General features: G+C 45.0%; 1 protein-coding gene and 1 long non-coding RNA gene across 2 annotated transcripts in view; one reads left to right on the forward strand and one right to left on the reverse strand.

Moving 5' to 3' along the window:
- LOC147142846 (uncharacterized) overlaps positions 1–12,381 on the forward strand; it is a 167,188-nt gene that overhangs the window by 108,194 nt on the left and 46,613 nt on the right. The window lies entirely within an intron of this gene.
- grik3 (glutamate ionotropic receptor kainate type subunit 3) overlaps positions 1–12,381 on the reverse strand; it is an 88,510-nt gene that overhangs the window by 47,476 nt on the left and 28,653 nt on the right. The window contains exons 2-3 of the mRNA XM_086037669.1: positions 875–1,048; positions 47–304 (exon numbers count right to left, since the gene is read on the reverse strand). Of these exons, the coding sequence (XP_085893795.1) occupies positions 47–304; positions 875–1,048 (432 nt within the window). The remainder of the gene's footprint in view (positions 1–46; positions 305–874; positions 1,049–12,381) is intronic.

The following is a 12,381-nucleotide window of genomic DNA, read 5'->3' on the forward strand; positions in this document are numbered from 1 at the left end:
ATTGGTTTGTGCATCCATAGCAAAAAGGGCGTCCGACGGCGCTCACCTGTGCTGTCGTCGTAGACCACGGTGGCCGTTTTCCATTTGAGGAACTGCACCAGGTCCAAGATGGCGTAGCTCAGCGACGAGTAATCCGGGTACAAGTTGGCGTAGAAGGTGTCCCTGTTGTCCATGGGGTGATGCTTCCAGCGCACCTGCACGTGCGGCACCTCCAGCGCGTTGCAGATGGATTGCACGGCGTTGGACGACGAGCTGTGCGAGGGCCCGAAGATGGCCACCACGCCCAGGGACAGCTGGTCGCAGGCTGCAGGAGAGAGCCAGGACTTTGTCAGCTTCGTTTTACACTTTCATGACATCCCGTGAGATAAACAAAGAATAGGGACCGCAATCTTTTGATCATATTCTCATAGTTTTGTCACTGTTGGGGAGGAGGAAGTCCTGATTGTTGTGGTGGGCAAATTTTGATGATTGCCTGTCATTTTTGGTGAGGTCAATCTTTTTTTTTTCTAGTGAAATGTTGCTTTTTTGGGGGGGGGACATCATTTTTGGTCAAATTTGGATGGTTTGGTCCAAATTTCAGAGCATTTTTTGTCTTTTCCACATTTATATCACTTTTTGTCAAAGTGTTTATTATTTTGGTGCGATGTTGTTTTTTGTCATATAGTTTTTTGTCAAAGGTGGATACGTGGTTTGTCGTATTTTTATAGTTTCGCCAAATTTGGGGCATCAAGTCCTGATTTTTGTGACAATCTTTATTTTGATATCTTTGTCATGTTGGAGGGTGAAATCCTGATTTTTGTGGCTCATTTCATTCTTATGAGGGAAAAAAGTGGATTCAATTGATTGAAAGCAAATTTCCGGCTTGCCGACTCACCTTTTCTGGAGGCCTCGAAGCTGTCGTAGATATTAATCCTCTGTATGTCGTAGGTCAGCGTGGTGTTGGGCAGTAAGGTCCTGTTTCTGTTGATGTTGTTGACGGCAAATTTGAAGGCCAGCTCCTCGGCGCTGACCAGGGAGACGGGTCCGTCGGTTTGCTCGAAAATCCCGCCTGGATAAAAGAAAGAAAATGAACACATTAGCATCGATCATATTCAAAAAGACGCCGGGCCTCGCCGGGCGACTAAATGGAGGGAAAATGCCGAGATAAATACACTCGGAATCTTTGAAGTGTGAAGGCATAATGGATTGAAGGACCGTGCTGTGTTCCATCAGGAGGGCAAAACATCTTAGCCGCTCGCCTCTCTGATTGCGTGTGCTTTTATTTCACCACAAAGGAGGAAAAGTTTAGACGGGTACATGCACATTTCATGTGTTTCTTTCTGCAGTAGATATTCAAATCTAAAATGCACTGCAGTGTATTGATCATGGATGAATTCTTGGAAAGGTCATTACTGGTATTGGTTGTGATGTGATTGATGTGGATTACTGTATGCATGTTCTGTTGTTGTTGTTGTTGTTGACTCAGTTTGAACTAATTTGCCGTCTAAAGCAGTACAAATCCACACTGTGGTACAACTCCTCCCGAAGGAATGGAAACAGGAGTTAGGAACATGCCAAGCTATTCTCCATCCCAATAGAAATCATCCCATTAAAAAATGAGTAATGATGTGTGTATTTTGTTGTTTGCTTTTTGACAACAACAAAAATAAGCTTTTCTTTCAAACCACAAAATGTACATTTGTGCTCTGTGTTTGGTGAATCTTTTTTTTTTTTTTTTGGTCAATTCTGGGTGCGGGGGAACTCACAAAATATGGATAGATTTGGGGCAAAAAATGAAAATTTGGAGATCATTTAATGCTTTTTTGAAAATAGTTTCTGAAAAATATTTGTGGGGGGAAAAGTCCGAAAATTTGCAAGTATATTTAGTGCAAATCTTCAACAATCAGCGTCTATTCTACTACCTTCGTTCATCTTAGTGGCAACGTTTGTTGCGTCATCAAGTCCTGTGTGTATGTACCGGTATTTGATGGCCAAGGCTTACACCAGCTGGAGTAGCACAATGTCCATTCAATTGAAGCATGACATCAGGATGCAAAAGCAGCTTCATTTCTTACATTCTACAGTATTGCGTTACAGTATATGTCTTTTTACAGCACAATATTGTGGAGGGCTACTTTTCTTCATAATATTTTGGGAGTATGTTAGCATCGCAACTAAGCTAGCTCGACGCGACGTGCACCCGGCCCGTTGGAACGGCTCGCATTAAAAGTAATGAATCCTTTGCATTTTGCACAGGGGGCTAAATCTCATTAGAGTACATTAAGTGATTGCTGGAGTATACACTAATTTGACTGTTAAAGAGGGCAGAATGCGCATTTCTCAGAAGCACTTTAACAAATTTGATAAGATCCTCGCAAAAGGAAAACGCTTTGGATAATTCGCTTTTCGTGAGCCGCCGTTAGAACAGTGTGCGAGTAGCGTTGTGCGAGCCACTGAGTCCGGTCAAGCGCACTTTTTTTAAATAGACATTTCTACTAATGGAATGACTAAACACCGTGCCTGACTGGAGTTTCAAACTATGAACAGTATGTGTAATGACTTTTAATAATTTTGCAGGTGTGATGTCCACCCTGTCACTGTGGCGTAACTGTCCCTTTCAGAAACGTCTCTTCTCAGGGATACAACAACCACCATCCGGTCCGTCTTCAGTGGATGCCTGATCCGTTGAGAAAAATATTGACACGGTTTCATATTTTTCATCCTAGAATATTTGTGGTCGGATGTTGTCAAATTGAACATGTCCACTTGTCTCGGAGTGAAAGAACTTATACAATTGACTGAGGTTGCTAAGTGAAGATTGAGCACGTGCTTTGAATATGAAGTTGAGTGACGGTGACATTGGCATATCCCACTGACTGTCTTTTTTAGCACTGATAAGATGTATTCGGTGTACGGCGGTCCAAAGTCTTTTACACACAGCGAGCGATGTGCGCAGGCCTTCAAGGGACCAACAGTGACATGCGGTCCGATGTCGGAAAGTGACATTTTAGCCTCAAGATGGCGTTGGAAATAAACAACAAGACAAAGGGCTCCACGTGTTGAGTGAAGACGAGCACGCTCCGCTGCTGTGCCCGCGAGCCAGCTTAAGCCGGCTCGCTCTCGATGGCGCCGGGTACCGATGAAAACGCTTATTTTGAACACGCGTCGACTGACTTCACAGAGAGAGACGTGAGTGACGGCGGAATGACAGCGTGCCAAACGCAACTCCGCCTCGGGTTGTTTGGTTTTCCGCTTTCATGCTGCCTGCTGATTGTGTTTCATCATGTTTACGGCTATAACCTTTGTATTCGGTAATTTAAGTAGGGGGAACAGGAAAAATATCGGATGGAGATTTTTCTCAAAGCACAGGCCATTTTCCATTTTGCAGTACATACTATGCATCATTCTGAAAGCCTCGTAACTACCGTATCGCAAAATAGTACACGGAAGACAACATTTGAAAAATGTATTACTGCAGCCAGCATTTAAAATGAGATATCTCAGGTCACATAACATAAGTCAATGGTAAATGGACTGTCACTTGCAGAGCGCTTTTCTACCTGCGGTACGCAAAGCGCTTCACACTGTACCTCGTCTACCGACTGATGACGCAGCATCAGGAGCGACCGGGCGTTCGGTATCTTGCTCGAGCATACTTCGACATGGCCGCAATGGCCGGGGATCCAACCCGCAACCTCCGGGTTGAGCCATTCCGCCCTATTTTATTACGCAAATGAAGCTGTTTTATTACTCAAATTCTTATGTGTTTCCATTCACAAAGACAAATGCATAACTTATTCTTATCCAAGCATACACAAGTAATACAGTAATACCTCATTTATCATGGAGGTTACGTTCCATATATATATATATATATATATATATATATATATCCATCCATTATCTATAGCGCTTGTCCTCACAAGGGTCGCGGGGACGGCTGGAGCCTATCCCAGCAGTCTTCGGGCAGTAGGCGGGGTACACCCTGAACTGGTTGCCAGCCAATCGCAGGGCACACAGAGACAAACAAACATCCGCACTGTCACAATCACACCTAGGGGCAATTTAGAGTGTCCAATTAAGCTACCGTGCATGTTTTTGGAATGTGGGAGGAAACCGGAGTACCCGGAGAAACGCCACGCAGGCAGGCACTGGGAGAACACGCTAACTCCGCACAGGGAGGCCGGAGCCGGGATCGAACCCACGACCTCTGAACTGTGAGGCGGACGTGCTAACCAGTCAATCACCGTGTTATATATGTATAGCTTCATGCACGTAATACCAAAGTATATGCATGTGAGGTGCAGGTATTCTTTTTGTCCACCATCCCCACATTGAACGTGTGTGTGCCTTTAAAAGGCGGGCCCGGCCTGTTGAGCGACAGCAAATAAGAACCTACAGTCGGCCGGCTGGCCGTTAACTGACTTTCGCTTCAGCCGCTGCGTGTGTACGGTCACGGCGTCAATTGAGGCCATCAGCAGGTTGCCTCCCATTGCGCTTGTGTTCACCGTATCTTGTCGGCGATAGGCTATATTAAATGAGCCGGTGATTACTTTACCATAGAAGAGCAGTTGTGTACATTCAAGTATATAAGTCTGGTCATTTGACTACTTTGGGGTCAGTGTGTGCGGAGCATTTACAGAAAAAGGTATAAATTGGACATTTGCTTCTATTGTCGGTTCTTGCCCGTACGGTCGCTTACAGTGTGTAGGAGCCATTGAGCTTGTTAGAGCAAACTGCCCGTGCAACTATCTCATTATGCTTGTTTTTGTGTTTGGAATTCCCCACACTCACACTCTCCCCCTGAATAGCTTCCCGTCCCCCCCGACGTCAGACAGCGTTGGCTTTCACAAAAAAGCGCCGCAAACAAAGACAAAGCGCTAACCGGGCCGATGTTTACAGCCGGTTTCGGGAACAATGCAGTCATCCATAATTATTAGTAACTGCACAATAACAATAATCTGGACAGCCCCGCATGAGTCAATTTATTAGCCTAAATTAACGATGGCTATCATGAAAGGAAATTAAAAACCACTGCTAGCTTGTTAATCAACTCGGACGATTGTGTTCAAGGCACGAGCTTTCGCTCTTACGCCATGCTAACACCTGTCTGCCCGATATGAAGCTATAAAGCCACTGTTAGCATCAGCATTAGTATTAGCATTAGCAACATTGTGGATGTTTTCCCTTTGATCATTTTGTGTTGAAATAAACACCTCCCTCAAATAAACATGCAGCACATTGAACAGCCGCCTATCAGTGATTTGCTATTTCACAAATTCACCTATTAGTGTTATCTCTAGCTGGTAAAAAAAAAAAAATCCCAAAGTTACGGAGAGTCTTTTCGCATGTTCATATTTTCAAAGTCAAATCATATGCAAAACATTCACCATAAGGATAAGTTTGAAATGATATTTTAGTGTTAAAGATTCGTAGTTTGTGAAATATTTACGATGTGCTACTTTGTATTAGCATTAGCAACAACATGGATGTTTTCCCCTTCCGCATAACCAGTTTGTGTTGTTTCGCCAAATAGTTGCCGTCTGTTGGGTTTGTCGTCCGCTTAAGGAAATTGAATATAAATGGAGCATGCTGAAATGATACGAATGTTATTGCGTTACATATTAACATTGCACTGTCAATAACAAAGTCTAATGATCTAGCAGCACCCTCTGTAATTAGGCGAAAAGAATTATTATATTTGATGTGGAACGGTTGTGGCGGCCTTACTGCAAATGATATCGCCTGTCCCACATCAACACCAACAAAATAAAATATATTTCTAAATAACACCTAAATATAGAGAAAATTCATAGTCTCTTTTAAAGCAGTTCCTAACAAAAGACAAAGCAATAAAAACACTGCCTTTTGTTAAATATCATTTTACCCCAAAAAATGGAATTGCCTGTTTTCTACAAATGATCTTCCCTTTTTATGTAAAGGCCTAAAACTATCCTTGCGGCTTAAAAGTTGCCTTTCAGTTACTACCACTAATACAAGGTGATATTCATCACTTTAAAATCTTAAACTGCAGCTTTGCATGTCTTTTGCCACGGATTATGACGGTCATTATCAGTCGTAAGACCTGAAGGCACTCACGGCTATATTGACTAGATGCCATGAATTAAACATGAGACGCGTTCGCCCACCTTGGGGCGTAAAAAAAAAAAAAAAAAAAAAAAAAAAAAAAGATGATGTTGTTATTCGAAGTCAAGAATGTGTAGTTAATGCTTGTGGCTGGCTTCCATTTGTCTGCTTCTTTATCGTCGTCACTCTTCTCTTAATGGCGTGTTTAACTTTGTGCTGTCACTGCCGATTGAGGCAAATAATCGTCGGCACAAATGATCGCCCGGCATCATTAATAAACTACACGCTCTGACTGGTATTTTTGCCCCGTTTGTTCAGCGGTTTATGCAGCACTATTAGGCGCAGAAAAGATATATATGCATTTTTTTTTTCTCCATTTGAATACAGTATGGATTTATTTTATCTTCGCTGAAGATTGGAGTGGAGAGTTTGAAGAAATACACATCATAACTATAAATGACAATGCATGGTAAAAGCAATAGTGCGCAAGCTTTTATTGGTCCAACTTAAAACCAAAAGAACTGAAAATATCTCCAAAACCTGACGTGCTAGCCAAAAAGTAAAGAAATGTTTGAAATCAGCATCAAAAATGCGTCGAGAGACACATAAAGCCATCTCTAATGAAACATTTTGTGTTGACCGGTGTAATTCTTCACTTGGCACCTTCCCCGGGCACGGCATCTGTTTTTCAAGCGAAGGCTGTGAGGAAATAATATGAATTCATTCACAAACGGCGTACACACGATATAGTTCTCTCGTTTTGAGCACAGCACCACTCCTATTTTGAGTGTTTCTTGCCTCTTCCAAAGAGTGGCCATGAACAGTGCGGGAGCACAACCGAATGGCAGCACGCTATCCTTGCACATCGGCCCTGTAACGCAACAGGAAGGGGAGGTGGCGAGGGGCTCATAGATGACGCGAGTTTAAATACAAGCCAATGCTTTGACGCCGTCACGATTGGAAAGGAAAGAAAATGATTCAAGAGCGCATTCTTTAGTGGGTCCAAAGCCATGCGTCAGGTCAGAAAAGTGCATGCTGAATGTCGGCAGCTTTTACACAGGCTCGTTTATTATCATATAAATTGAACACGGGGCCGAGCTGTTTTAATTATGTTCCACGCCGCCTTTCCATGGAGGGCGCAGAGGCGCTCTTATTTATTTGATACGATTAGTAGCGCTCATTGCGACGGCCTCTAATGTCGCTGTCGCTCCTCTGTCAGGTAACAACACATTTGTAAAATCTAATTTTATGCTCAAGCGCTTCCGCTTGGGCAATTTATCGCAGCTATCGCTCAGCCGCGCCTGCTCGACCAACCGCCCGTACGCCCCCGCCCCCGGGAAGCAACCCGTCCCTCTCCTGCCCCCGGGGGCCCACTCTTGCCAGCTCAGTGAGGTGTTTGGACGTCATTATCATTCCCAAACAATCACACGGGATAATAATCTGTCGGGACAGGAGACGCCGCTCGGAAGCGCGCGGGGCACCCCGGTCGTGACCGGGGCTGTTTGGAATAGAGAATGCCATTTCCCGTCCTGATTTTAATGAGTCGATGCGCTCATGTTAGGAACACCGGGGAGGGCGGGGGGGGGCCTGACTGCGCTCAACGGGGCTGTTTAGAAAGAGCTCTTGTTAATCCTGTCGGCATTTTTGTCGACAACGATGACCGCTGATGGGGGAATCAATGCGTCCACTGCAACCATATAGGAAAGCATCTCTGTAAGGCACACGGCTATTCCGGCCAGTCAGAAGCCTGAAGAAAGTCATTTCCTGAAGGCACAACAGCAGGCAGGGGAAACACAAAAGCACAAAAGAGGGAATCATATGTAAGGTGGAGAATTGAAAATGTAATAGGGTGAGTTTAAGGCCAAAATATCGGTAAGATAAAAATGAAAAATAGCACAATGCAAAAAGACAACACTCCTCCAATGTGTTTCAGAGGCGTTCTATCCCGTTTAGGCTGGGTAACTCCAACCCCGGGCCAAATCCAAACCCTGAAACCGTAGTCAGGCTGCGCGTGTGTGAATGCGCTGCCATGTCATCCTTTGCGCCTTGAAGAAGGCCGGCTTCCGACCCGTCAATCAACTACTTTTTTTACTACTACTCATTTGTAGGCATTCAAATGAATTTGGGAAGGTTGGCTCAACCTATAGGGAACTTCAACATCGTTGGAGAAAATATTTTAGCATCACTCTGACGAAATGAATGCAAGTACATCGAGAGCTCAGTGCCTGGAAAGGTTGAGTAAAAATGCAGAGGTTTAGCTTGAAGGGATCTGCTTTTTACTTAGTTTGTCGACTGGGGACTTGCTTTTCTTTTTTCTTTTTTTTTTGAAAGAGGGAGAGTGGCTCTTTTCATTCAACAATTTGAATAGGACTTTGTTGGTATACTTGGAAGGGGGGTGCGTTTTTTTGTTCATTTCAAATGGGTTGGATCGGGACCAGATTTTTTCTTGTTACGTATTCTTGATGAAAGAATTCATTCTCCAGTGAAATATTTGAAAATTGGGCTCAGGAATAAACGTCATGCTTTTATCAGTATGGTTTTGCACGGATGCCTGCTTATGACAGAGCAAATTGCAATTTGATTCCTTTCCATTGAATTACCCGCAAAGGACTGAGTTGAAGGGGTGCGGCATTCCTCGCAGCATCCATAGAGTGCAGTTCAACTCAAGTGCCTCCAGAACATTCCAAAGCTGGAGGCAGCTGTGACTTCTCCAACGTGAAATCCGTGCCTGCAAATGTAAGCAACTGCTCGGGATAAACAAAGACGGCAGAACCCGTGCAAATGTTTCAGCCGGCAAACCTTTTCCATATTTCAAAAGGATGACAGAATTCACCTCAAGTTATTCACGAATGTATCGTTCTTATTTTTTCAAGCCGTTCAAATCAAAGTCAGACATGTCCGGTTGGGAGCACGTGTAATCGGTGAAGCAAATATGTGGCAGGCGGGTCAAACGGAGTCATTTGTGCGCGGCCGAGATGGCTGCTGCAGCGCCGCACGGCAAAGTCTGCAGCGGCCGGGCTGAGAACTCGCCAGCGCCGAACTGCGGCTCGGCATAATGGCCTTCCCACCCCGAGGCCGCAGCGAGAGTTTTATGTTGGCATTCTTGGTGATGGGTCACTTGGGAGGGGCTGCGGGCTTTCATTTTCATCCCGCGCACTTGAGAAGACCTTTTAATTTTACGGTCACCAGCCCCAGAGACTCATCCCCGGGGTGAAAGCCGTGCGCTTTGGATGGACCGTCTCCAAAGTGGAAATCAGGAGGTTAGCTCACGAAATAAAAAGTGCATCGCGTAATTGCTATTGATTTCCTGCATTCGTGTCACAATAGAAAGACATTGTTGCAGTCAAGTCACACTTTACAGCTCGGAGTGTCAAACTCATTTTTTTTTTACAGGCTGGACACGACCGTAAACCTTATACAGTACGTCATTATTTTGTTTTCGCCAATCAATGGCGTCGCTCTCTCCCCGCGTCGTCTGCTACATTATGAACCAACGTAACGTTTTAAAGGCCGCTGGAGAACAAACTCTTCTCTTGAACGCTTGAGCTACGTATCTGAAAGGTGCTGCCGATCTCCGCCTCTTCCCTCACTCGGTGGCATTATGTCACCTCAAGATTGTGAAAGTCCGCACATTCAAGAGTGACAATAGGGCAAGATGCAATTGGGGAAGCAGGTTTTGTTCCAAATGTCATGCTTCTGTGCAGGAGGAAAGAAGTAAACATGTTGCATACAGATTGTTGCCCAATCCACCGCTTTGTCAGCTCATCCTTTGATCCGGTGTCCAAACTACGGCCCGGGGGCCTTTTGCGGCCCGCCAAGCATTTTTCAGCCGCCCGCGACGTAAATTGATAAAAAAAAATCGAATGACTAAAAATGACATTTGACATGGCTCGCAAGCTTAGTTCAAAAGAAAAAAAGGTGAAGGCGGGCGCAGTGCGAAGGGAGGGTGTCCAAAAACAGGTGCCATGACTACTACTACATTTCTCTATAATCAAAGATACACATGAGCCGTTTATGATTAAAATAATTCATCTTCAAAAGACTTTGGTGAATAAAGCTAATTCCATTTTAGAGGCAAAAGTAGTTTTTTCATCCACTTTCTGCTCCGTGACTGATTGATGAAGACGTCACGGTCACGATCGGCAAGCAACTGCTTTAAAAATGGCCACCTAACTACAGCTGGCTCTTTTTGGGGATTCGAATGTGAAGATGGGATTCGACTCCTGTTACGTTCCAAGCGTGATCTTTTCTAGTAAGAGAGAGGACCCTTGGCCGCCCCAAAAATGTGAAAAATCCTCAACTTTATCACCTTGAACAGAATGCGGATCAAATTAACGAGGAACTACAAACGGGATATGATTGCACTCATGATTGACTTTGGCGCGTTTTAAAAATGACGAATTTTAAAGTGGACCTTGCATCCTTCCGTTTTTCTGTGAGCCACAGTTGTTTGCTTTTTTTGGAGAATGAAGGGAGGAGCCTTTGGATTGTTAGTCTGCCCTGGTGTTCGTCATGCGGTGTTGACGTAAAGTTTGAGTTATCAAACACGGCTCCTTCCCTTTCGAAGTTATCTGTTGAAGTTCAGCTAGTAGGATGATAGAAGAAGAGAAAAAAACAACTTGGCTCAAGTATGTTCTCTTATGTTGGTGCAAGTACCAGTTGAAAATTGCTTTCTGTAACACGACTACTCTTCAGGACTAACACAAAAGAACAAAATGCTCAATACCTCGGTCAAACTGCGAGGTTTGATGGCCGTCGGTTTCGTAGTTGGCTTGTAAGCGGCATAGCACAAAACAAGGAAAACATTTGCATGAAACCTTGCCAAGCAAGTGTCCTTTCAATTATGCCGAGGAGGATCAGATAAAGCCGCGATTACGAGAAATTCATTTGCGTTTCCACTTGCTTTGCCGCCCCAACTCGATTTTGTTGCCATTATTTTTCAACAATGGACATGTGAAGTCAGGTTTGGCCTTGGTTGAGATCTGCAAAGAGCCCCGTAACCATGGTACGCCACCGTTGCATTATACATTGCTTCACTGCATTTGTTTCTGTTGCGCAAAGGTCTCGATGTTCTTGGCGGGCGCTAGTGGCGGCAGTGTTGGGTTGATTTCTAATGTGCTTGGTGATGGTTGTTATCCTGAACGGCGTGGCACCACTTAAAAAGGGCCCGCATGATAATTCGCTTGTATCAAAACAAATGGAGGTGGACAGGCGAGAATGGAGATTGTCCGATGACAAGAGCGACCCTCGACACCCCCTTCTCCAAAGTCATTGCAGTGGCTGCTAAATATAAAGCTGCCCTACTTATTATTCCAGTGGCCCCCACACACCATATTAGCATGGACAAATGAGGGGGGTGCTGTGGGTCAGACCATTCGGGACACCTCTGCTTAGTTTCTGGGACAGGAGGCGTTCAAACGGAAAAGAATTTCCTGTGCCCACAGAGATTTTTTTTTTTTTTTTTTTCAACCTGGCATGTTTGAATTGAAGCCGAAGGCGCTCAATCTCTTCCTCCGACTTTGCGGTGGCACGAGAGGGGAGATGATTCCCCTGGACGGGGCTCCCGGAGGGGGGCGGGGGGTATGCGGTGGTGCAGTGCACTCATGAGGATTAGCCAGAGTGCCGGCGGCACTCGGATGGGAAGGACCAGCCATCCGAGGCACATTAACATACACCCGCTGAACACGATTGGACATTAAAGGTACTAAAGGTGGACGTTTTGGACGTTCACAGACCGCTGTAAAATTCGCAGGCCTTAACAAAAGCCACTTGAGCAAAAATGGCTTCATGTACAGCGGGATGAGTATTTTGAACCATTTGGCCTTGACTACGCTTTCAGATGTTTGCCTCCTGTCCTTTGCGGGATATCAAAGAACGGAAAGAGAAGATGCGCAAACCACCAAATGACGTTCCAACATTGGGACACAGTTTTGGTTCATTTGCATCTTGCCCACGTGCTCACAGCCCCAATTTCACCAACGATGATCAAAGACAATTCCGGGTGGCTAAGCCTTGAAATTTTGCAAAGCCGAGGGGGGGGTGCCGGCCAGGCGGGTTATTTACAATTCACGGCCACGTGCGCAGAATCGTAATCCCGCCGCCACGATTTGAGCAAGCCACCTTGCGCGTAGCTTCACACCCGAGCGCTCGTTACGTGAGCCGGTCAACTCTGACGGCTGAGTCTCGTCGCACATCTTTTTGGTCGGCTTCAAAGTCGCACAATCATTCCAATGAGATGACAAATACACAACGCAAAGTTCCGTGTCTAAATGATTTGGGTGTGATCGACGAGTACGTTATTAGCATTAGGACGCT

Source organism: Filicampus tigris, chromosome 8, assembly GCF_054856515.1.
Source record: "Filicampus tigris isolate MCC_2025a chromosome 8, RoL_Ftig_1.0, whole genome shotgun sequence".
NCBI classification, from domain to species: Eukaryota; Metazoa; Chordata; class Actinopteri; order Syngnathiformes; family Syngnathidae; genus Filicampus; species Filicampus tigris.